Source organism: Neltuma alba, unplaced genomic scaffold, assembly GCF_004799145.2.
Source record: "Neltuma alba isolate B1F8T4 unplaced genomic scaffold, ASM479914v2 tig00012499_pilon, whole genome shotgun sequence".
NCBI classification, from domain to species: Eukaryota; Viridiplantae; Streptophyta; class Magnoliopsida; order Fabales; family Fabaceae; genus Neltuma; species Neltuma alba.
Genome location: NW_021636968.1, coordinates 177,982 through 203,726, shown reverse-complemented (window position 1 = coordinate 203,726; position 25,745 = coordinate 177,982). Strand labels below are relative to the sequence as shown.

Sequence of the window (25,745 nt, the reverse complement as noted above, 5' to 3'; positions counted from 1 at the left end):
GTCCTTCGCGCAACGCTCCTTCGCTTCTTCTTCTTCCTCCTCATCTCAGGTTTCTTATTGTTCTCACCCTCGCATTTATTTATTTAGAGATTAGGTATTCTGGAAAGTATATATATTTTAGTTAAGGAAGTTGTTGAATTTAGCATTTTCAATTTGGATTTAGACATTTGATATTCGGAGGTTTTAATTTTAGGAGTTGGGTTTGATCTTGGGTCGCAGAAAGAATGCATGGCCATTGCCAAGTTTCAATGCAATTTCGTGAAATGTGAGGATTGAGCATTAAGCAGGGGATGGAGACTACATTTCATACTACAGAGTAAAATGGCGGGAAAACTTGGCGCCCTAAAATCTTTCCTGTCTCTTCCTCTATATAACTCCTACCTTCCATCTTCTCCGCCTCGCCTCATACCATTTTCCTTTCCAATCTTTCCTCATCGTCTTCGTCTTCCTACAATGGCTCAAACAGCGATGCAGAGCAATGGCTGTGAGGCCCGGGAACCTTCCCCCAATATCCAAAAGGTTGAATACAATGGCACCACCGTTGTGCCTTTTCTTCGAGTGAAGAAGCTCTCTGACAAGGCCGTTTTGCCTTCTAGGGCTTCCTCTCTTTCCGCCGGTTACGATCTATCTAGGTGAGTCTCTGATCAGAAACTCTCTCTCTCTCTCTCTCTCTCTCTCTCTCTCTCACACTCTCAGATTTATTGTGAATAACTAAAAACCCATGTTTTCTGAATAATGTTGCAGCGCGGTGGAGACGAAGGTGCCAGCAAGAGGGAAGGCTCTGGTAGCAACTGACCTGAGCATAGCGATTCCTGAAGGAACCTATGCTCGAATAGGTAATGACAAATTTAATATCTCTTAACAATTTCAGGCCATTGGTTTGTGGGATTAATTCGGCTAAATTCCTGGATTCTGCAGCACCACGTTCGGGTTTGGCTTGGAAGCATTCGATTGATGTGGGTGCGGGTGTGATTGACGCGGATTACAGGGGACCTGTGGGAGTGATTTTGTTCAACCATTCGGATGCTGATTTTGAAGTGAAGATTGGAGACAGGATCGCGCAACTGATAATCGAGAGGATCATGACGCCTGAGGTTGAAGAGGTTCAAGATTTGGATTCCACTGCCAGAGGTGAAGGCGGTTTTGGATCCACCGGTGTCTGATCATCTTGTCGGTTGGCTCTTGGAATTTCTGTGATGTTTTGGAAAGTTGGGGTTAGGAGGGGCATTTTGTTCTTCAATCAGCTAGAAGGGGCTATGGTTAGTGGGATGGAAGCTTTTCTGTGAATAGGAAGTTAAATGGGCAGTGGCGGGTTTGATCCTAGTTAATAATATTTGTCTCTTGAATTAAAGTGGGGAATGAGATTATTAGAGGCGTAGTTGAGGAAAGGAAATGGACGAGGGACTTGTTTACGCTCTCTCACCTGCATACTAATGGTGCCCGAAAAAGGTGATCTTTGGTGATGGGTTTATCAACTAAAATATAATTTCAGGGTAAGTGGAATTTTATTCCAAGTGAAAAAGAAAAACGCAAACGGAAATGAGACAATGTTCACAAATCACAATGATAAGCATGATACTAGAAAAACTAGTACTTCGCATCAACAACCAACAATTATTAGTATAACCAGTCAATATCAAATCTTTCTAATTAGGATTTGTTTTGAATGGCAACTGGAGCGTTCATGAGTGGAAATAAGAAATAAATAATATGTGAAAAGAGTTTTGTTTTTATTTATATAACAATGTTTATAAACATTTAAGAAGTACGTATACATTTCGCATAAATTCAAAAATTCAGGGTCTAAATAATTTTTAATAAATAATATTAGAAATTTAATTGTGATATCCTTAAAAATTGGAATCAATCCACTTCAATTCTTTTAATTTAGGTCCTTAAAAGTTTAGCATCATATCATATTTCTATATATGATGGTTAACCCAAAAAAACCCGTTGAAAAAATTAGGAAAAATATTAGCAATTTAATATCTATTAACTTCCAAATAATTTCAAAATTTCTGTTTAATATTTAAGAATGAAAATAAATGGTAATTTAATGTGAAATTGACTATAATGCTTTTGTCAACGATGGTCCTCTCATGCATTAAAGATGGCTAAAACGGGATTTAAATTCGGGATGTTTGAAGACTCTAGTAAATACTTAAAAAATATTTTTATGTAATTTGAGGTAAAATTTGTCTCATAGATTTATTTTAAACTGTAAAATTATTTTTAAAAAGTTAATCTAGACAACTTTTTATTGCAAATCCATTTAATTCTTACTTTCGTTTTTTTTTTTTTTTAACTTTCATTTCCATTAACCACTCTTCCACGCTATCAAGTATCAAATGTGGTGTGGCATTACTATTTTCTCTCCCACCTTTCCTTCCTTTTTAGTTTTCTCCTCATCCAAGCGGTGTTTTTCTCTCCTGCTTGCGTTTCCTCGCACGTTCTCTCTCCTTCCAAGCAAAACGGGTTAGGTTTTTTCATTCGACACCCTCTCACTCATACTCCCCTCACAGTTGCCGTTCTTATCTCTCGCCTCGAGCTCAGATTCGTCCCCGGCGTTTGGATTCTCGTTCTCGGCGTCAAACATCGTGTCTGAATCTCGTTCAGATTTGCTTTCGCGTTCTCTCGGTGTCCTCCGTTTTCGGAATATGCTTCTCGTTTGCTTCTGCATCTGGTTTGTTTATTTGTTCTTGTTATTTCCTTCTGCTTCTTTTGTGTTTTCTCTAGAATTAAATAGCAACCTACTGACTCTTTCATACCGTAATCCTTTTCCCTCCTGCGGTGTTTATTATGTACCAAGATACTGTTAGAGTACGTACGCATATTATCATAGATATATATTATTTTTCAAGTGGAATATTGGGGTCAGAGTAACTTTCTGCTCTTTGGAAGTATTATTGGTTTGATGAGTGATTTTTATTATATGCTACTATAGTAGCGTTGAACTTTAATAGGGTTTTATTGTTATTATGGAGTGAGATCCTCTAGGGTTTTGTTCAGTGTTATATTTCCTGTGGCAGAGACCGGAACAAATTTAATTGTTGAACAAGAGCTTGTAGTTGAGCAATCTTGGCTTTTCTATCTACAGTGTTGGAAATCCCAGCTGACATTGTTTTGTAAAACTTTGATTATTGATTTCGATATTTTAGTTCTGTGATACAGAACGTGTAGCTTTTCAATTTGCAAAATTGCGTCATGCATGTCAGTAGAGATTTGTGCAATTAATTGGGCGCCTATTTGCCTTTCTTAACTATTTAACCTCTTGCATTTTATATTTTTATACTGATATTTGTAACTTTCAATTTAGGCGGTGAGCATGCGGAGAAGCATATTGCTACTGAGCTCTTATGTCCCTTCTCCTCTGTCTCTTCATATCCAAACTGTCTTCTTTTAGCAGTCAGGATCAGAAAAATTATTGATTTCCCTATGTGGTAAGAATCATTATGTTTCTTCAATAATTCTGTGTCAAGTCTGAATCTTTTGTGTTGATGCTGATTTTTGTAAGTTCTACTCATATTATGTGGTAGGAACCAAGTCATTCTTTTGACTGATTCGTTTATCTATCTTGCTTCAGTTTATTATTATATGTTATTATGAATCTTGATGGAGTTCTCTGTACGGCAGAAATCTTATGTTTTCATTGTGATCGAATAGTTGCTATAAGGTCTTTCCTGGTGCTTTGTCATACTTTTTCTATTGTATGGACCTTCTCATGTTGAATAGTGTTGGAATGGTGCTTGAGGCGCTACTGAATTGATCTTTGTTTATATCATGCAGGAAACCATTTATTCTACCTTGAATCTCCAGTTCAATTGAAGTCTTTTTTTATCATAGGGATTTCTTATCAGGAGGATAGGTAAGTAACTTACCAAAATGGGGACACGACCTCAGCAACCATGTCGAGAGGAAGAGGAAGATGAGCTGCTAGGTCGTGGAACAACACTTTCTGGCCAATCAATTTCTACAAGTAAAAGTGTTGGGTCTCCATCCAGTCGGAGTGAGCAGACAATGGCTACACCGGCCAGTGATAACACTTTTCTAAGACTAAATCATCTTGACATCCATGGTGATGATGCGGGATCTCAGGGAGCAGTTGCGTGAGTTCTCTGTTATTCTATGAGGTTGTAGTGAATGTGTAGTTGTTATAATGTAGTATGATCTGGACCTTGGTGGCTTTCCTTTTTAAGGTTCTAGCAGATTACATTTTTAAATGTGGTTTATTTGTTTATTTCCTGATATTCACTGGATTGCTTTGTTTCTAGTTTGGTTCAAGGTAACACGTGCTCACGCATTTACTTTCATTGTAGAATTAGATACTGGATGTGAATTATAATTAATACTTGCGAGTGTTAATTCATGTGGTTTTACAATTCTCTATATGCTTTTTTGTTCTTTGTTTACAAAGTTATTCTGTTCTTATTTATTCTTAGTTTTTAAACAGTAGCAAGAAGAAAAAAAGAGGCCAGCGTGCTGTTGGAGGCGACAAGAGTGGAAGAGGGCTCCGCCAATTTAGCATGAAAGGTTTATTATCCATCCATTTCCCCTTTATGTTCTTGTTTTTAATGTTGGCCTTGCTGAGTTGCATTTTGTGTACTTCAATAACTACAAACTTTTGCTCTTAGACATCAATTTTATGCAGTTGCTGCTTATGTTTACTTAGTAATATATTTATCTTTTTCTCCTGCAGTGTGTGAAAAGGTGGAAAGTAAGGGGAGAACCACTTACAATGAGGTTAGGTGATTACTTCGCAATCTGTTACGTGCATTAGTTTTTACTTCAATTTTATGCATAGATTGTATGATGAATCTGTTATTGATGGACCCACCAAAGAAGAGTAATTTTCTGTGTTATGGTCTTAAGGTGGTGGGGTCGTGGTATCTAGCCATAGGTGATCAAATTTTGAGTCGTGAATATGATAGATTGTGGGGATTTTCTGTGGATCTTGTAGTAAATTCAAGGGAACTTCTTGGGAACTGAAGAAATAGAGATGGATGAGGAAGAAGGGGAATAAAAGATTTCTCTATCAGTTTATGAACTGGAATCTGAAGTTCAGAGTCCAATAAAGCCAATGGAAGAATCTCCAAGATATTATACTGAATTATACTTCACGTCCATTCTCTAAGGCCCCTTTTGGTTCACTGGAAAGAGGGCCCAATAGCACGAAAAGGAAGAGAAAAAACCATTTTCTGTGGTTTGGCTTGCATGATTTTGGCTTTTTAGGAATTGATTTTCATGGCAAAGGCTGGAAAATTTTTATTTTCCTTGGAAAATAATCTTCATCCATTCTGTTCCTATGGAGAGTAATCTGCCGTCTTCATGGATGGAGAACCTAGATGCAACCTTCTCATACCTTCACCCTCCACCTTCAACCTTACCCTCTTTTGTGATGGCATTGTCGACGGTCTTGAATTTTCTTCAGCAAATCAAGCTTCCTCATAGATCTACCACCTTTCTCAGAGAAAAATTATTTCAAGATTCCATTCTTTTTTTCCCCCCTTCACATCAAACATACCTTTTGAGCTTATTCCAATTCATTTTCCTCTTCCTATTGCTTTAAAATATTCCTGGGAACCAAACGGGACCTAATAGTTAGTGCAGCACATGTATATCGCTAGGAAATAACCGTCATTAAAATAACTGAACATAACTAACCCCTAGGAAATTGACAGCACAACCACACGAGAAATCAACCACAAACAACACTTAACTATCCCTATATCCTCTTAATTTTCTCTTATTTCTACTGTATGGGTCTTGATATTCTATCAATAAGTTGATGTCTCGTAGTAGAATTCATCAAGCTAGGTATGGCTTGGAGTTGTGTAATGCATGCTAAGCCCTCTAAACTACAGTAGTCTCTTATAGTAACTACGAAATCAGATACTCTTATTTGGCCTTGGATTTCGAAGGGGATTTTCAATCAGTGAACTTTGGAACTCCCAAGCATTTTATTGATCTTGCATATTAAATGAAAGGTACAAGGGCCTATGTGGCATTGATGCAGGATTTCTTCAATGCAACATGGCCAATAGGGTTATCTGGTGGGATGAAATAACAATACTGAGGAAATGTAATAAAAATTTGCATTGTTGCATATTATTAGTATTGTACATGTAGCTGTTTAGGAGACATTATCGGGCTTCTTTATATTAGAATTGTCTGAGGATTGAGTGGTTTTCGGGGGAAGATTGACAATCAGTAAATCTTTTAGGTTGGTACCTATCCTGTGAGGTCCGCCCCCCAACCTGTTACATGAAGTTATGAACTGATTGAGTTAGAATTCTATGCAAAATATTGTCTTTTCTTCCTCTGGACAAGTTGCTAACCTTCGATTTGGTTCTTATAATTTAATTTAATTCAATTTGATATGTCTGAAGTTTTCTAGTTATTATGATAGGTTGCAGATGAACTTGTGGCTGAATTTGCTGACCCGAGTAGTAGCATTTCATCTCCCGATCAGGTTTGCTCCTAAGACTATCAATTGCAATATACTGAATGGAAGAATAAGTTAGATGTTCTGGACTAACTGAGCGCAAATGTTTGACAGCAACAATATGATGAGAAGAACATTCGTCGAAGGGTTTATGATGCTTTGAATGTTCTGATGGCAATGGATATAATTTCCAAGGATAAAAAGGAAATTCAATGGAAGGGTCTCCCTCGTACCAGTCTGAATGATATTGAAGAATTAAAGGTTTGCATACATTTCACATGATCTTTTTTGGGTCAAATGGTTTATGCTTTCCCTGTAATGTTATGAGAAAATACAAAAATACTAGAAGGATTATGACACCTCCAGTGTAATATATCCAGACAGAGCGCCTTCAGCTTAGGAATCGGATTGAAAAGAAAGCTGCCTACCTGCAGGAGCTGGAGGAGCAAGTAAGCCAGTAATCACTAATGGATTTGATTTTGGGAATCAAATACCAATTTCCCAGTTCAAGAAACTTTTGTAGTTTTCCCTGTTGGAATGCGTTGTTGGTTATAAGTAGCTGTTGACAAATGGCTTCTATTGTATTTTTATTCGTGTCTATTTTCTGACTCCTTGTCTTATTACATCAAGTACATAGGTCTTCAGAATCTCATACAACGAAATGAGCAATTATATGGCTCAGGAAATGCTCCCAGTGGAGGTGTGTCCTTGCCTTTTATTCTTGTACAGGTAATACTATCTTCTCATTATCTTCTGATTTTTTTGGTGAACCTGTTCATATGAAATTGTTGCTCGGTTTTTTCTTGGTTTGAGCAGTCTTCCTGTCTGACATGGTTTTTGTGGGTCTACTCTCGTCATATTCACTGTAAGATATTTTATTTGCCAGAACCATATCAGCCAGCACTTTTGGTTCCCTGAACTCTCAGACCATTTGTTTGGGATTACATTTTCACAATTCTATGTTGTGGATCATGGTAGGAATCATAGTTGTCGAGCTTAGGAGAGTGCAGCCTTGTTATAATTTAATTAAAGGTCAATGCTATGTAATAAATTGGAAAATATGAATTAGTTAGGAAGTTAGGGTTAAGGCTATTATGCTATAAAAATGGGCTGGGTTAGTTTGTAATCAAGGATTTTTAGATTAATGTATTGAATTGCGCTTCTTCCTCCCTCCCTCTGTTTCCCTGTTCTCCATGTGTCTTCATCTCCTCTCCCCCTCCCCTCTACTATGTCTCTTTTCTCTTCATTTATATATTACAGGCCAGATTTTAAAAGGAAGAAACTTCAAATTAGAAAATTAGATAATGCACATAATAATAGTGCATGGCTCTGGAATTATTTCTTTGTAGTCTTTCTGACAATTGTTTTTCCTAATTTCTTGAAACTGTAGACTCGCCCACATGCAACTGTTGAAGTGGAAATATCAGAAGATATGCAGCTTGTACATTTTGATTTCAATAGGTGAGAAAGCTTCTTGGATACCCAATGCTGTTCTTGAAAGCATTGGTGGGTTTATCTTTCTGCTAGTAATCCTCCCAAGTTCACGAATACAAGCCTAAAGACAATTAGCTTGTAAGAGCTTTTGCTTTCGTTTGAGAAAATTCGCAAGGGACTCTCTGAAATAACCATTTGCTGAAACCTACGAGTAAGTAGGGATAAATTTAAAAACTCTGCATTCCCTTATAACCGGAGGCACCAGAGGCCTGCAGACTAAGCACAATGCCAAAGGACTTTATGCTCCTTGCGCTGCCCAAAACCAATGAGCTTTATGCCTCAAATTACCCGTAGAACAGCTGGACAAATCGTACTCAGCTTCACATAAATGCCTGAAAATGGAAGCCTTACAAAGACTAACCCTAATAAGCGTATCTTTATAAATTTACTAATTTCCATCAAGAGAAACATCATATTTCAATTACACCATTGATGGACAGAGCTTTTCTGTCGACACGTGTGCCAGCCAGCTGCTTTTGTCTTCTATATCTGAAGTCTCCAAAATCTGAATCTTTTCTTTTAATCTGTGCATACTTTCTCCTCTCCATTTACAGCACTCCGTTTGAGCTGCATGATGACAACTATGTCCTCAAGGCAATGAAATTTTGTGAGAGACCGCAGAGTGATAATATGACGCAGAATCTTGTGGATGGGGGTGAAGGTTCTAGCATGTCAGGCTTGTATCAGGCGCAGGTCACTCCTTCAGTGTCAAACCAACCGGTCAGAACTCCAACGTCGCCGCCTCTTCCTGGGATATTGAAGGCAAGAGTTAAGCATGAGCATTGATTTGCAATTATATTCTGTCTCGCTTGCGTTATTTTATCATGTCTATATATACTTCTGTAAAGTAGTTTTCTGTCAATTAATACACCTTCATGATGGTTAAGAATACAGCCAGCCAGTCACTCTGTAGGTTAGTCACAGATAGGCACCTGTGCTTTTAATTTCTCAAGAGTCATTGCTGGCTAATTTTTTACTAGTGTCCACCGTATGTACCAGTATAGGATTAATTTTTCAATTTACTCTGGTGTAAATTTTAACTTCTTATGTTAATCTTTGTTAGTATATTTTTTACTTCAGGCTGTGTCTCAGTCAAGTTAATGTTTAGCAGTACAATCTTTTGGAAGGTTTTCTAACTGGATAACTGACTGTATAGACACCAAAATTTGAATGCCATTAAACATGAATGAGAATTTAAAATTGATTCATCCATGCTATCATCCAGACGTACCCTTAATTTTAGTCGTAAAATTTAATCATTTTCTCACGTATGTTTTTGACTTAGTACCAAAAACGAAGTTGTTTGGGTTTATCACAAAACAAATATCTTACTAAAACGTCCTGACTTCTGAGATAAGACTCCAGTGAGGCCATTTTAATCGCTTTTTGATATATGCTTGGTTGGTGCAACCATTTAATCGCTTTAGGATATATGCTTTGGTGGTGCATTCAGTTTGTGATGCGATTCAGGGGATTTTCATGTAGAGCTGGTAATATGGGTTGAATCCGCAGGTTCAACCCGCCAACCTGTCAAAAATAACGGGTTAGGGTTGGCTAAAAGCCAACCCGTCAGTAAATGAATCTTTCTAACCCGCACCGCCAGGCTCGCAACCCACGGGTTAACCCGCATATTTTTTTTTTTAAAATTTTTTAAAATTATTATAATTGTATTATTATATATGATATTATATCTAAAAAATTAAAAAAATACCTATATAATTTATTTGGTATTTCCAATCAAATATTTCAAGAAAAAAATGAAAATATCATTGTATTTTTTTAAATATTGAATAAAAAATAATATTAAAAAAATTTAAAAAAAAAGTAAATAATTGTTGGCGGGTTGGCGGGCCAATCCACCAACCTACCTTGGGGGTTAAAGTTGGCTAAAAGCCAATCCACCTTCAAACGACGCTTTTCAACCCGACCCATATGGGTTGAACCTGTCACGGGCCAACCCGTAACCTGTGGGTTGGCCCGTATTACCACCCCTATTTTCATGTTATTCTAAAATTTATAATGTGATCTCTTGTATATTTGACCAATTCGATTAGTCAATCTGGATTGTTTTAATGTTATCTCTCCATCTCCTTTTGAGTGTCGCCAGATTGGTATGAGGAAAAGGGAGCGGAAAAAAAAATTTAATGAGTTTGATTTTAAAAAAAAGGGAAAACTAATCTAGTCGTCCTCGTAGTTTTATTGGACTTTGAATTAGGTCCCTCAAGTTATTTTTCGTTTTATTGAATCCTCCTATTTCACTGTATTTAAGGGGTTAGTCCTTCTGTCAGTAAATGCTCCAAACGCTGTTAGTGCGTCCAGTGCTTTCTCTCTCGGTAAAAGCTGTGGTTCTCTCTCATCTTTGGTTCAATAATGCTGAGATGGGGAAGAAGTCTCCTTCAACTTGTTTCACTTCTCCATCAACGTCTCATCTTTGATGTTGAACATTCCGGCAATTGGCAATGTTATGACAGTAAGCTTCAGAATCTCCTTGTTGGCAATGAAGAATCGACCCCATTGTTGCCTCACTAAGATCGTGAAAAACAGGACTGCTAGGCCTCGGCCCACAGCGTAGAACATAGACACAATCATGGAAATGCAGGCTTTTATCGACCGATGCGCGACCAGTTTGTTACGCATCCTTGTGAACACCAAAGAGGTTGTTTGGATGAGGATTCCCATGGAAGCAATGGTCGCTTTCAAATTCACCGGAAGCCCGCACAACATAATCATCAACTCGTACCACCACCACTCAGAGCAAACAAAGAAGCATGTTAGAATTGCCGATGAAAGAAGAGACGCCCATCCCTTGGGACCATTCATGCTTGGGGAAATCCAAGAATCTTTTACTAGGCGGGAGAGTAAGTATTGGACAATGGACAGGCAGCTTCTTCAATATGCCACGTCGCCTTCTATCAGTATACACTAACAGCGTTTGTAGCATTTACTAACAGAAGGACTAACCCCTTGAACACAATGAAATAGGAGGATTCAATAAAACGAAAAATAACTTGAGGGACCTAATTCAAAACCTAATAAAATCATAAGGATTGCCAGATTGGTTTTCCCTGAAAAAAAAGGCTTTTCATTAACTTTTATTACTTTTTTATCTTATACTTTTTCTTCATTAAAATTTTAAGACTCTGCTTCAAGTTTTGAAAGAGTTTATTAAAATCCTTTCCCTTCTATTCCCTACCAAACATTTTTAACATAGGGAGAATGACATATTTACTACCGAAATATGTAAATTTCAAGAAGTATCCATTTTTCCTGTAAAATGATCTGAGTGCCGTCGAGTAAAAGGAAAAAATTCCTTCACCGTCGAGCGCAACCGTAGGAGCTCCACCTACCGGCCATGCCCAAACGACAACCGAAGATCAGGCAGCAGTGATTGGATTTAGCAGGCAAAAATTCTTATTAAGCAGGCTTGAGAAAACATGAACCTCATTCTATTCAAGCAAAAGAGAGAGACTGTGGATTGGACCACGTTTGGAAGTTGGGATTATGATCGCTTGCAGACCGTGGTTAATCAGAAAGTGATGCAGAGATTGATTACTCAAATCCCTCCCTTTTGACTAGGGCTGTGCAAAAAACCCGAAGTCCAGTCTGACCCGTCATGACCCGGTCTGGTCCGGTCCAACCTGATAAAGATAAAAACAGCCCGATAAGATAACTAGACTGACCAGACCAGACTGAATTGTCAGGTCAGACCGGGTTTCGGGCTGCCTATAAGGACCAATTAGTCCAGTCTGGTCCGGCCCAATATATATTTATTAAATTATTTTTTTAATCTTATTCAGACCTTCACACTCGCCCATTCTCCCCCTTTCAGATCTCAATCTCATGAATAATGATTCATCCCTATCTAGCCACGCTCTCTCCCGTCTCAGTCTCCACTCTTCAAATAATATTGTATAAAGCTTCTTCCTTTTCCTTCGTTCATCATCATCGCCGCTGCTGGTGCTTAAAACTCCAAAAGGCGCAGGCTTTTCCTCTTTTCTATCGCTGACCTCGTGCCTTTTTTCCGTCGCCGCCGTGTCCTTTTTCTGTTGCCGCTAGTGCCTAAACACTGTTCCTCTTTTCCTTCTCTTTAGATCTGTTGTCTCTTGTCCTTCTCTACCAAATCCATGTGCGTTTGGGTTCAGAAGCTTCAATCATTTTTTTTTCTTTTTGATTTGATTTGTGCTAGGAGTGAAGGACTGATATTCTTCTTCTTCCTTCTTCTTCAACTCCGCGAATGAGGGGCTGGGTTTTTTTTTTCTTAAGTAAAACTAGAGGAAAGAAAAATGTAAGAGAGGCAGAGAGGAAGGAGGAACAGAGAGAATGGTGTGAAGTCTGCTGAAGACGTAGCGGATTACAGATTTGGAGATGGGCAAATCTTATCTCTCCTAAAAAAAATTTTAAAAAAATGATTATGGACTACCTAGACTGGTCTGCAAGTCTGGAAGACCAAACCCGGTCTAGTCTGATGTCAGGTTCATATCAGACTGGACCAGACTACAGACCATTATATCTAACCCGAAATAAATTCAGACCAGACCTCGGGTTAGGCATTAACCCGGTCTGGTCTGGTATATGTGCACCCCTACTTTTGACAGTGCGGGAAATGATGAAATGACATGGAAAAACTCTGCTCATGGGGTGCTTATCAAATGATTGAGAATACCAACTCTCATGCTTATAGTTCTGTTTCTAAGCATATTTGGAAGTGGCGTGGAACTGAGAAAATAAGTGTTTTCTCATGGATTACTTTTCATAGTAGATTGCCTACTAGAGAATGGAAGAGTAGATGGTCTACAAGCTCTCTTAATTGTTCTCACTGTGATGCTGGAATTGAGACTACTCTTCATATCTTAAGGGATTGTTCGTATGCAAAAGAAGTGTGGCTGCACGTAGGGGTGTTCATAAGCAGGGCTGGGCAGGGCATGCCTCCTGCCTGATGCCCAGCCCGAAAAATGAGCGGGCTGCATTTTGCGGCCCGTTGCCCTGCCCTGCCCACAGAAGCTTTAACCATTTTCGGGCTGGGCAATAACGGGCTGGGCAAGGCGGGCTTCTAAGCCCAAATAGTGATACCTTGGTGAAAATTTTTTTAGTTTAAATAAGGGTATCTTATAATAACTATAAAAGAATAAATACTTGAATAAACAATAAATTCAACAAATCAATAACTTTGATTTGTCTTAAATTGATATATTTTTTAATATAACATTAAAGTGAGCTTGCTTTTGCATCCTTGCAAGACAACCAACAATAAAAACAAATTAAAAGATACTAAACCATATTAGAAAAAAATTAGAAAGATACTAAGAAGGAAGAATTACGCATGCCACTAAATGTATCTATGCCAAATGGAAGAAGGGAAAATAATATATATTATTATATATATATTATATATTATTATAAGTATTTCTGGAAAAAAAAGAATTATAAATATATATATCACGGGCAGGGCAGCATATTGTGCCCGCAGCCCAGCCCTGCCCATAATATGCCCAGCCCAAAAATGCCCATTTTTCTTTGGGCAGTTTTTTTTTCGGGATGGGCAAGGCCATTTTCTCATGGGCTCGAGCGGGCATACCGGGCTAGCGGGCTTGATGAACACCCCCTGCACGTTGTTCATCCAAGGCATCTATCTCATTTCTTCTCACTCTCTTTACCAGAATGGATGACCTGGAATCTCTCTAATGATGTGGGAGCTGTTGTGACTACGGATTGGAATCTTATATGAGGAGTCTCACTTTGGTTATTATGGAAGTGAAAAAATAAACATGCGTTTCAAGAAGATCTTCAGAAGCCAAATGAACCTGCTATAGTTGTTTTCAACACTTGGAGAAATTATGTACAGTCCTCTGAACCAGTTACTTCAATTTCAAAAGGTTTATCTAATACCATACCAGGATGGCAACGTCCAGTTAGTGGTTGGGTTAAAGTCAATGTTGATGCGGCCGTTTCTTTGTCTACTAAGAAAGCAAGATGTGATGGTGTGATTAGAGACACTAAAGCTCTTGGATTGTTGATTTTTCTCATTTCATAGGTGACTGTAGTGTTATAGAGGCTGAAGAATGAGCAATTTTAAAAGGGTTAAATTTAGCCTGGGAGTTTAGTTTTAGAAAAGTTGTTCTAGAATCAGATTCGAAAGTTTATATTGGTGCTTTGGAATATGCTTTGTGTTTATGCAAGCTGGGTCATTAATGAGATATGCATGTGATTTGGTCTTGCTACGTATACCCAGAAAGTCAAATATGCTTGCTGATTGACGGGAGAACATTTGCGAAAATGATTTGCTGGGATTTAATCCTTGAGTAATTAGTTTTCTTTATATCAAGAGCAAAAAAAAAAAAAAAACGGAGAGAAAGATTTAATGGCTAAATATTTTGAGACTGTTAAGTGTGCAAACATTGATTTATTTTGACATATTCATTTTTCAATTTACAAGATTGTAACTTTTGGAACTGTCATAAATTATAGGTCCCCTGTGCATTTTATATGCAATTGATGATGATTATCGAGTACGAAACTCAAAAATCATAAGAAAATAGGAAGAAAAAAAAAGCTGGCAAGAAAACAAAACCATGGAAATAAATATTGCAAGTAAGAAATGAATCACAATTGTGTTCCAACAAAAGAATCTTAAAACTCAATGTAAATTGCATTGATCTGATGTCAAGTTTGTCTAGGATTAGTTTGCACCTTGCAATCCCACAGAATGACGGAACTTCCGGTTCATTCAACTTTACTCTTCTCCTCTTCCTGCAAATGGAATTCAAGAATTGGTTTTAAGGATTCCTAACAACTTCAAAACATTAAACGAATCCTTAATTTGTCCCAGATTTTTGTTAAAAATAATTTGGGTGAAAAGTGATAGTCATTTTTTTAGCAAACTGAATATTCAATTAATTTGGAAAACCTAAATCTTATAAGAATTATTTTCTTTTATCTTATGAAAAAAAAAACAAGAAGAAGACATCTCTGTAGTGCTTGGTGAGAAATATTTGCTCAAAATATACCATTTTTCATGCCTCGAGTTGCGGGGGGAAAACAATTGGGCCACGCACAATTCTCCCATTTTGATAGGTTTATACAGATAATCATTGTATGAATGACCAAACATGACTAGAAAATTCTCAGAGACTAGATTATGACCTCTCATAGCCCATATTATTAGACTTTTTGTCCCCCATAAATTCAAGCAAATACCGCTCCAGTTTTTAATGTAGTATGTAATTGTTAAGTAGAAGAGGGGAGAAAGAATATTAAGGAAGATGATTATAGTATATATTTTTTTAAAAAAACATGTCATAAATTTTATAATTAACTAACTTTCTTAATCTAACTAAATCAGTTAAATAAGTCTTGCATTAGAGATAGAAGGAGTAGTACACAAGCAACCACTGCCTTCCTGCTTGTTGCCTATCACTCTTAAGATTTTGTACTGTGATATCAATATAACAGATTCAATATAGGGCCTGTTTAGGAAGACTTAAAAAATCTCCTATAAGTACGTTTTACGTAAATCGAAACAAAACTTTTATTATATATTTGTCTTGTATTCCGTAAATCACTATTAAAAAGCTATTTATAAACTGTTCCAAACAGACCCATAATAACTGGGTACTCAAGTCGGATAGCGAACCATCCTTCAAGCCCGCAAAGACCAAAACTTTTTTGCAAAGTTGCCTTTTCTGGTTAACTTTCTCACAGAGCACTTATGCTGCTCGATGTATGACTTAGTAGCTTATAATATAGTTTCTATCATGTAGTTCTTTTATGCATTATGTATTTGAGTTGACAATTAAAAGGATTTTTTTGGGGCTATGTATAGGTATTTTTCTATTAGAGACAATTTTATTCAAGATACAGTCATGCATTAATGTAGTCACTTCTCTCAGTTAGGATCCGAACATTGATCCGTTATGTCATGAGAGATTTAAACATAGAAATTCCCACAATCAAAGTAGTTGGGCCCACAGATAAAAGAAACTTCAAACTTAAAAAAAAAAAAATGGAAACAATCCTTGCCTCCAAGAAGCAAGCAGGCTCTCCGCTCTCCAAGCATTTCTAAAGGAGTGAGTTTTTAGTGCACCCTTTATTCATTATTCCCTCCGGCCTCCGGTCCTTTTTATAAGAAATTTTTTTTAAGAGTTCTCTTAATCCTATTTGTAAGAAACAACGACTTTTTGTTGGGAGTATTTATTAATGAGATCAATTATTAAATGAGGGTATTTGTGAAAAGAAATTTGTACTTTTAACATATTTATTAATTCAACTAACTTTAACTGTATTTTGCTTATCGTAGCGTATTAGTTATTCTGTCTAAAAGGGATGAGGGATTATTTACTAAGAACAACAATGAGAACACCCACTCATAACAAAGCTTTTTCCCCCTTCCCTTTCTTCAATTCATAAAGTTTCTCTTCTTGTTTTCAATAACCTTCCTTTCATTAGTAAACCTCACATGAGATGAAACAAATTTCCATTGCCCTTAAACACTTCGTTAAATAAAAGAGTATCAGGTTCTCCATCATGAAACAACATTTTAATTAAGTAAATGAGGTTGAGCATAATGAGAAGCCAAAATCACAAAATTAAGACATTTGAAGGTCCTCACCAGATTTTGTTTCACCCAAATTGTTCTACCGTCTCTTAAATGTATTTGCTGTGATGCTTGGCACTTGTGACATAATGCTCTGATAAAATCCTGTATATGATGATAAATGCTGCATGCCATCATGCCAAGTTGTGGTTAGTCCCTATAATATTGCTCTATTGACAATGATGAAGTAGTTGTAGACTAGCTAAATCACATAAAACTTCCTTAAACTCAGAATTATGCAGAAATAATCTGTTTAACCTTTAAAACTTAATAATAAACCCCCAAATGTCAAGTTTATGCAAATAACCCCAAACTAATCAATCTTATACCTCTTAAATTTTATATGTACACATAATCCTCTTAAACTTTGAGTTATATTCAGATAAACCCTGTAAAAGTTATTTGCATAAATATCAAAGTTCAGGAAGGTTTATTGTAAAGTTTTAAAGGTTAGAAAGGTTAATTACACGTGACATAAAGTTCATGAGGTTTTGTATAATTTAGCATATAAAAATTATGAGGAAATAATTAATTGTGGTTGAAGCACACCAAGTGGCAAGAACTAATTCATTCTAAAAGCTTGAGATTTTAAGAGTGGATTTATAAATGAGATGAATTATTTTGGAATTTATGGTCAACAAAAAGCAATCTTGAACAGTGTAATTTACATGAGTGCCAAAATATAGGACCAACTTTTTGACACCACTTGTATATTATTGTTTTAATCTTTTAATTATTTATAGGAACCATCTAAGAATGTACCCCTGTTGCTTTTTTTTTTTTAATTTGAAAATAACAACTATTTCTGAATAGAAAGAAACATGTGATAATATCAAAGCTGCAGATTGAAGCCAGCGTTGACGTATGAGAAGTGTAATTTAGTAGTACTTCACATAAGAGTTGGAAAAACATGATAGAGTAAAATTGCCCTTAAGGATGAGCATTGAGGAGGGTTCAATGCTATAATAGCCTACAGTAGAATTGATAATATGAGTTGACTCCGCAAGACTAACCCACCAAAAAGAAGTAGACCAGCCCACATTACTTTTTTTTTTTTTTAAATATGAAAAGTGAGCTTTTTTAACTTGTTCATTCTTCTTTTGTATCTCCTTCCTCAATTTTTTCTTTTTTCTTTCGACTTTTCTTATTCCCTTTTCAATTTGTGATGTGGTATATGTTTAATAATTTGGGATATTTGAATTTGATGTTTTATTAAATATAACTTTTATTTTGATGTTTTATTTTAGATATTTAGGAATTAACATACATTTTCTTCAACAAAAAAAGATGAAAAAAAAATCCAAATGCTTTGAACATTCGGTTTTCTTAGGACCAACCCACTGGTTCTTCGATCAATCTTCAATTGGGTGGCTCATATTACCATTTCTACTTTATAGTCTGAAACAAATCCAAATGCTTCCCAATATATAAATAATGTTAACCGAAAATGCTATAAAGGAAGATTCCTATTATTCAGTGCAAGCTAGTTTTTTTTAAAGGATACTCTATATAGCTAATTTACATATTTTTTGTTAAATTAATTATTTATTAAAAAATATGTTTATTTTTCAAAAATACTCTCATGAAAAATACCCCATGTTGGTTGCAATTAATAGGGTTGGTTTGGGGGAGAATTACAAATTTATTTTTTCAAGAAGTGGGATATGTTTTTTTTTAAAAACTATTTTCAGCAAGTCCGTAGCAAGGGGAGGTTTCCTTAAAGTGAAGGAAACCTTAGCCTATAAATAGAACAAGGGGGTGTTTGGATAGAAACCAAACCATGGTTTTAGAAGTGTTTTTATAGTTTACGAAGTAAATATATAGAAAAGTTTACTTCATTTTACAGAAAAGTCCTTCTCAGAAGCACTTTTGAGGGTTGCTAAACACCCTCCAAGTGTGTTAAAGAAATTTCTGTTCTATTTCCCTTTCCTCTCCTCTGTTTTTATCTTTCTCTCCTGTATCCCTTTGTGTTGCCTTAGAATTAGTATGTGAGCGTGCTTTGGCATAGGGGTGAGCAACAAACCCATTACCCGCTAACCCGCCCATGACCCATGAAATTTTTGTCCATTTAAGCCCACCCAATTAGCCCAAATAAGATATTATAAACGGGCAGGCTTAAATGGGCGGGGTAGCCCATTAAACGGGTTGGGCTATGGGCAAGGTATTGGGCTGCCCATACCTGCCCATTTAAGTTTTAAGTTTTTAAAAATATTTTTATTCTTCATTTAATTGATGATATTGTTTCGCATTCATATTTTATCAAACCTTCATACTTGTCTAAGTTTTTATTTTATCCTTTAGGTAAAAGTTGGAACTTTCAAAGTTTATGAGACTTTATGATTGGTGACTATTTTTATGATTTTATCAGACTTTAATTGTTTGCGAATTTAAGTGAGGTTGTGTGATTGAATATGGTTGATGTTATTTCATATTTGATTTGCTATTTGGCATGCAAAATTTATTGACAGCTTCATAAGGTTACATATATAAAATAATTATACTGAAAAAAAAATTTAAAAAAATAAATGAGTTACCCCATAACCCGGTCAACCCAAACGGGCTGCCCCGCAGCCCATTTAATATGGGCTAAATGGACTACTACCGGATTATGGGTTAGCCCATGCCCATTTATGAATAAATGGGCGGGTTATGGGCTAACCTTCGGGTTAGCCCACCCCGCCCATTGTTCAGCCCTACTTTGGCATCACAAAACTTCATAAAATTAAATTATAAAGCACAATACAAGAGACTAAAAAGGTTGGTTATATCTTTGCAAGTTTATATATCATAAGAAAAGACTGACATCAATACAACTATTGAACCATTATTTGCTATTCTCTTCATTTAACTTTTGTGAAGTTTGAGAAACTAGTAAGTAGTTTCTATTAAACCACTGGTAACTCAGTATTAAAGTTTTATCTAAATGAATAATCATCTCGCCAAAATTACATAAGGACCAAATAAATTCCCACTCAAAATCTTTTTCTAAAAGCCAATAGTATGCAGAGTCAACTCTCACAAACCACCATATATGATTAAGCTCTCTATTATTTGAATAATAATATATGGGAGTAAGTTAATCAGAGCTAGTTATTTTATGGAGTTGGTTAGGTTAGTTGGACTGTTGGAGATGTTGAGGTCTGCTACAATCAGACATGGGGTTTATATTGTATATGTTAGACTTTGGGTTTGGGCTCATCCTTGATTGTCAGAGACATTTTAATTAGGATCTCACCCTAATTAAGATATATAAATTAAATTAGAATATTGTCAAGTGTTGTATTTATTGCGAGATTATTAATTAAGAAAAAAGAAAGGAATATTTCGTAGCATCTGAAATATGTTAAGGAAAAATTTCCTAAAATATCAGAAATCACACCTTCCTAATATATTGTCACTTTGACCCTATATTTATGGGGATTAACTCTCTCAATTATTCCACATCTTGGCTGTTGAGTTTTCTGATTTTTTTTGACCTAAAATTAAACATGGATCCGACCTCTTTCTCACACACGCGCGCGCGCGTATGAGGGAGGGGCTAGTTTTGCATTGCTATGATGTGAATTCACACAAGAGTACTACCCAGACTTCCAATTCCTCTCTTATCTCTCTGTTTCCTAACTTTCTTCTACTTACCCTCTCTTTTCTTCCTACTCTCTTCCTTCTCTTCAAGTAAAATTGAGTAAAAGTATACCTTAGTCTGTGCCTGTTACATGCTGCAAGGAATTCAGCAACTCCATTTAATATAAGCCTGAGAGCACGGAATATCTGGAATATGTATGAATTCACATACAGCAATCAGGATAATTTCCTTTCATAAAACAACCATATTTCAAAGTTCATTAATGTGGGGTTAAGGTGAAAATTAATCTACCAATGAAGTATCTCGCCAATGGCACCGGACACCATACACTTTCATTGAATATAAAAGTATACATGAAATTTTTAAAATGGTGCAAAAATACCGCAATCAATAAGTCACCTAATTTGACTGTTTATAAAATATGTCAACCAAGAAATTAAAATGGTGCAAAAATGCACATAAAATTTCCAACAGGCATGGTATTTTTACGTCGCTTTGAAGACTTCATATATTTTTTTGCACCATTTTCTTGATTAACATTTTTACTAAACAACCAACATTAATTGACTTAATAGTTATGATATTTTTGTACCATTTAAAAAAATTCATGCATACTTTTACACTTACGAAAAGTTTGATGTTAGATGTCCTTGGCGAAATACTTTATAAGTAGATTGAAGCCTTAACTCACTAATGTGCCATCTAACAACCTGGGAAAAAAGGTCCTTCCAAAGAGCACGCCACATGGAAACTTCACTTCTGCTAGCTGTTGCTTCAGAAGTTGATGCAAGCTGGAAGATGCTACTAACAAACTGCCATGTAGCTCCAAGTATATTAACCATGCAACTAAATGTGGAAGCCATAAAACTGGACATTGCTACAAGTAGACGTATAGGAGCATATACAATTTCACGGGAAATCCAAAATATAGGATATAGGACTGATGATGCTGTAGGACATTGCAAACAATAATGTATAAGTAATTAGTAGTAGAACTTGTAAGATAAATAACTACTGTCTCTAGTTTTTAATATAAGAACCAGACAAAATGTTCACCTTGTTCCTAAATTTAATAATTTTCTCCCCAAAACATCCCTATTGATTGTACATGTCAGAAGGTTTTATTAAGAGATAGTTCCAATACACATGATTAACAAGAGTATTTTAGGAAAATCTATACTCGTTTATTATAAATAACTAATTTAAATAATTTCTTTAATAATCTCAAATTAGTTATCTAACTCTTATATTAAGCATCAAAGGCAGTAATTTAAAAAAGAAGAAGGACAATATAGAAGTCCAAAGCATAAAATGACTTACTAACACTCCAAACAACAGTGACAATAAACCACAGTGGTGTGAAGAGAAGCTCCAATATCAGTCCTACCATGTCGCCCAGAGCATTAATCACATCCCAAACAGCATAGAAGATGCTTTCTACTACTTCAAACAGAATGTTCCAGGTGGGAAGAAGAAATTCAAAGACCATCACCAATGGCTTTGTGAGAGGACGAACTAGAATTGTGAAAAAGGACCGTATTGCATTTGCCAATGCCAAACACCAGCCAAAAGCCTTTCTTAAATTGTGCAGAAACAACATTGTTCCTAGGTATTTAATCCTTGAAACCATGTCCCAAGTTTCTATCCAATCAAAAAAAGGGCCAAATAAATGAGATGCAGTGGCCTTAAGAATTGGAACATTCTTGTACAAGTCATATAATCCAATGAGGACAGTGGCAAGTGAGATTGTCACATATAAAACCCGAGCCAGCAGGCACATCCATGGGCGATACAGATTGCAGACTACTGGGTATGACTGGAGGAAGATGACCCAAGATGGGAGCCCCGCCTCTAACAAAGTAAGTAATCGAAGATCAAATATTATAACTTCTTTTAATTTAAAAGGGAGGTCATGGTCATTAAACCTAAATGATATTAGAACATCCTTATATTGAGTGGCTTCAGCTGCATCCTCAGGAACATTACTAGATGTCTCAAAATTTGTCAAAGATTGCATTTCCTTGCAATAATTCTCAACCTCGTCAGGATTATCACTACATGAATTAATTACTTTTCTTCTCTTACTAGGTCCAGAAAGGGGAGAAGTTGTGAGTTTTATGCCTGGTTTCTGTTTAGTGTTCTCAGAAAACTCTTCAATATTTGTGTCCAGACCATTGACAGAGTTATCCTCAGCAGTTAGAATACTATTGCAGATACTATTCTTGTCATCCTTATCACCATGTCCAGTTCCAGAAAGATCTTCACATGCATCATAAAAATGATCCCCTGAAGGAAGAATGCAGATATCAAACAAATTTATAAATACTTAATTTCAGTCCATAAGTTAAAGGTTCTAGCAAAAAATCATATTCTCTTGTCATTGAACAATAGTGACTTGTCAAGTTATATCATGCATAAAATGGACCAGTTGAAAGATGAGGCAAACCTTGTGAAAATGCATAAAGTAGCAACACTGATAAGGTCCCCTGAATTTTGAATAGTCACACTCAGCAAGATTCTAAAACCGAATACTTTTTGTACCTTAAGGATAATAGTGGATCAAAACTATCCTACATCCAATTGTTCAAACATATGAGATGCACACTCAAACAGAAGTCAAGAGTCTCTGTCTTACTTACCTGCAATAGAATCCAAATGCTCTTTCAACTGCATCTGTTCAGATAGCTTTCCTGAAAACCACAAAGACATACAACTTGCTGCTTGAGCTATGCTATCAAATTCCCATCTTTGCATGAATTTAGCTTGGATGTACATTAAGGTATCAGTCTGCGAGTAATAAAAATGTTTAGACCCATAGTACATGATATTCCCTCCCTTCGTTCCTTTTTATAAGAACAACTGAAACGAGTGACTTGTTCCTGTTTATAAAAGACATTCAAATTTTCTTTATTAATTTCTCATTTTTCCCATTTAATCACTCGTTTTAATATCAATACATTTATTATCACACGGCCCTTGAGGTATTCTCCCCACCACATATTCTCTCTCTTCTACAATCCTCTTTATTATCTCTAACTAATTTTAACCAATTCTTTTTTCTGTGTGATTTGGTTAATTGTTTCTTATAAAAAAGAAACGAAGGGAGTAGGATAGAAGGTAAACATCAAACATAATATAGAGCATGTAAGAGAAATTGTACCTGAAGCTCATTGAAATAACTGATGCCACAAACATTTTTCCATGCAACTTCAAATACAATAAAGCCATAGAGGGTCCTATGCAATTCAAAGCAGAAGGGCAGGGAATTCCTTAGATTTTTTACAGGAAGCGTAACCTTCTTTTTCGAGCGCGTTAATTCTTGGATTAATGAGGACCAGCTTAGAAACTTGTTTTGTTTAGTTGTAGTGCTCGATTCACAAACCTCCTTTCTCTGATCTCCGCGAGCTTTGGAAATGGCAAAAGGTGATAACCTTGACTGGAATTTAGAAAGCTATATATGTAGGTTTGTTTCAAGGATGAAATAACATCAATATAAAATCATGTGGTTAAGTCACCTTGGTAATCATCAATTGCCACAAGTGTGTGCTCTGGTACCCTAAGTCTCTCAACCAAGGTCGATTGTCAACCAAAATATACACCATTTTACTATCATTGGCAAGGAAAAGGCTAATATTTGAGAGGTAAGACTGCAAATCTCTGAAAAATTACATCACAAAATATGCTTAAAATATTGTCAAATGTAGAGAAATTAAGAAAATAACACCATACAATATCCAAGGTCATTGAATAACGTAATTGCACTAGATAATGATGCACCCAAAAAATTCCTTTATGACTAATTGTCTTCCTCATACTTCTATTACTTTTGTTAATGGAATTCTTAAGGTTTCATGTGGTATAAAACATTAAAATGAGAGGTAAGGATTGTGATTGGGATTGAGAAAACTCACTAAAAATGTTTAGTATAAGCAATTGCTTGGTACTTGGGATTGCTCAGTTCCAAGCAAGTAATCATTTATACTAAATGCTCTTTCAATGGGTATTTTTAATCCTAATTTCAATCTTTACCTCTCACTCTTAATGTTCCTAACAAATGGGACCTAAAAATCTATGCAGTTATCATTAAACCATACTGTTAACTGAAGCAACATCATATGCACTTAGAGTTTGTGTGCTCTTTATTTATTTATTTTTTTAAATTGACTTCTTATGATTAACAAGTTGAATGCTTGATAGAAATTATAACAAAACATATTAAAATAGGGCCAAAGTGTACAATGTTGCCATTGTTGTATTTTGAGATACCAAAAGTCTCATAAATTCTATTTTGAAAATCCTAATCACTTAGTACTTAATTGTATAATGTACTTGCTATTTTTGGATTAAATAAGTCATATGAAGCTCAAAATTCGGCAGCATTAAGAGCATCATATAAGAAAACCTTTGACTTAGGGATCAAGCAACAATAATGAACTTGAACTAAAATCAAATTTCTAAATATGAGGCAAAAGGACATAACATGCATACGATCCAACTAACTTTGTACAAACAAAGTTATTTGCACTGTAAGTATATGACAGGCATTTTTCTTGGATTGCGTGAAAAGTATTTTTAAGTGTTTTTGGGTTTTCCAAACAAGCCATCCACATAATAATTTAAAAGAAAAAAGAACAAATCATAATGCATTGCGAATAAATTTAATTTTCTCACAATCACATAATAGTATTCTTAAATTAATATTCGGAACAATTTCGTACATGCGAAAAAAAGAAACCACTTTGTTTATACCGGGAAAAAAAGAGGAGAGAGATTACCCAATTTGCAAACTGGTAAGAGGAAAAATGCAGAACCCATCGTTCCCTTTCCCCATGAAGAACAACCTGCACAACTTTCTTATTACACAGATGTTTCCCAACCAAGCTCCTAATTTCTGCTTCAAATTCCAGAACATAGAAAATCAATTAGCTTCCCAAGGACAAATAGACGATTCTGCATAAACATAAAAGCATAAGAGATTGCGAAAGAGGACCTGACAAATGGGAGTTCCGTAAAAATCGAAAAATGAAGCTATTGATGAAGAACTTCATAACAGAATGCCCGGGTTGCATAAATGGATCAAAGGCAATAAATATGTTATAGCAATTCAATATGTGAATTAATGATGTTCGAGACAGGAATTCAATTGTTGTTAGATTGAAGAATTCGTTTTGTTATTCGAATCTCAAAATCAAGAAAGTTTGTGTCTTTAGTTTCACCCGTTAATGTTTTGAGTTTTGAGGCGAAGATGGTGTTGAGGGTAGAATGGTAAATTCAAAAGTGCGGATAGAACGCTTGCCGCCAAAATCGTCATTGTTTTATCCTTAGTTTTTTACGGATAAAAGGAAAAAAAAAACTTTTTAATAAAACGAAAGAAAAGAAAAGAAAATAGAAAGGAAGAAAAGTTGTTTCTACGTAAAGGAAATTATTTATCTAATAATTTTTTTCTATATAAAATTAGGTGGAGGTCCCATATTGTTAGGATCTGCTGAGAATCAAAATACAATGCTGATTATTTATAAATGAGGTAGTTTCTTTATTGAAATGTCATATAGTCATGATATATTTGATTATAATATAAAAATAAATATACTAAAATTTCTATGTCAGAGATTATCAAAACCAAATAAGTGGGGTAA

At 35.7% G+C, this 25,745-nt stretch overlaps 3 protein-coding genes across 3 annotated transcripts; 2 read left to right on the top strand and 1 right to left on the bottom strand.

The window, feature by feature from the left end:
* LOC114727607 (deoxyuridine 5'-triphosphate nucleotidohydrolase-like) lies at window positions 1-1,417 on the top strand. Its single transcript, XM_028914300.1, has 4 exons — window positions 1-49; window positions 194-632; window positions 745-836; window positions 919-1,417. The coding sequence occupies exons 2-4, from the start codon at window positions 322-324 to the stop codon at window positions 1,161-1,163; spliced, it is 648 nt and encodes a 215-aa protein (XP_028770133.1). The 5' UTR covers window positions 1-49; window positions 194-321; the 3' UTR covers window positions 1,164-1,417.
* Window positions 1,418-2,639: 1,222 nt separating this feature from the next.
* Window positions 2,640-9,032, top strand: LOC114727624 (transcription factor-like protein DPB). Its single transcript, XM_028914314.1, has 11 exons — window positions 2,640-2,683; window positions 3,317-3,440; window positions 3,787-4,106; window positions 4,451-4,530; window positions 4,697-4,740; window positions 6,407-6,469; window positions 6,557-6,703; window positions 6,823-6,891; window positions 7,073-7,171; window positions 7,833-7,903; window positions 8,491-9,032. The coding sequence occupies exons 3-11, from the start codon at window positions 3,883-3,885 to the stop codon at window positions 8,720-8,722; spliced, it is 1,029 nt and encodes a 342-aa protein (XP_028770147.1). The 5' UTR covers window positions 2,640-2,683; window positions 3,317-3,440; window positions 3,787-3,882; the 3' UTR covers window positions 8,723-9,032.
* Window positions 9,033-15,291: 6,259 nt separating this feature from the next.
* Window positions 15,292-24,940, bottom strand: LOC114727618 (uncharacterized). The gene is made up of 9 exons (XM_028914308.1): window positions 24,885-24,940; window positions 23,625-23,766; window positions 23,270-23,545; window positions 22,749-22,896; window positions 21,430-22,395; window positions 20,820-21,058; window positions 20,221-20,294; window positions 16,571-16,650; window positions 15,292-15,365 (listed from the first exon to the last, which is right to left on the bottom strand). Exons 1-9 carry the CDS (start codon window positions 24,938-24,940, stop codon window positions 15,292-15,294), a joined length of 2,055 nt encoding a protein of 684 aa, XP_028770141.1.
* Between the last annotated feature and the right edge of the window lie 805 nt (window positions 24,941-25,745).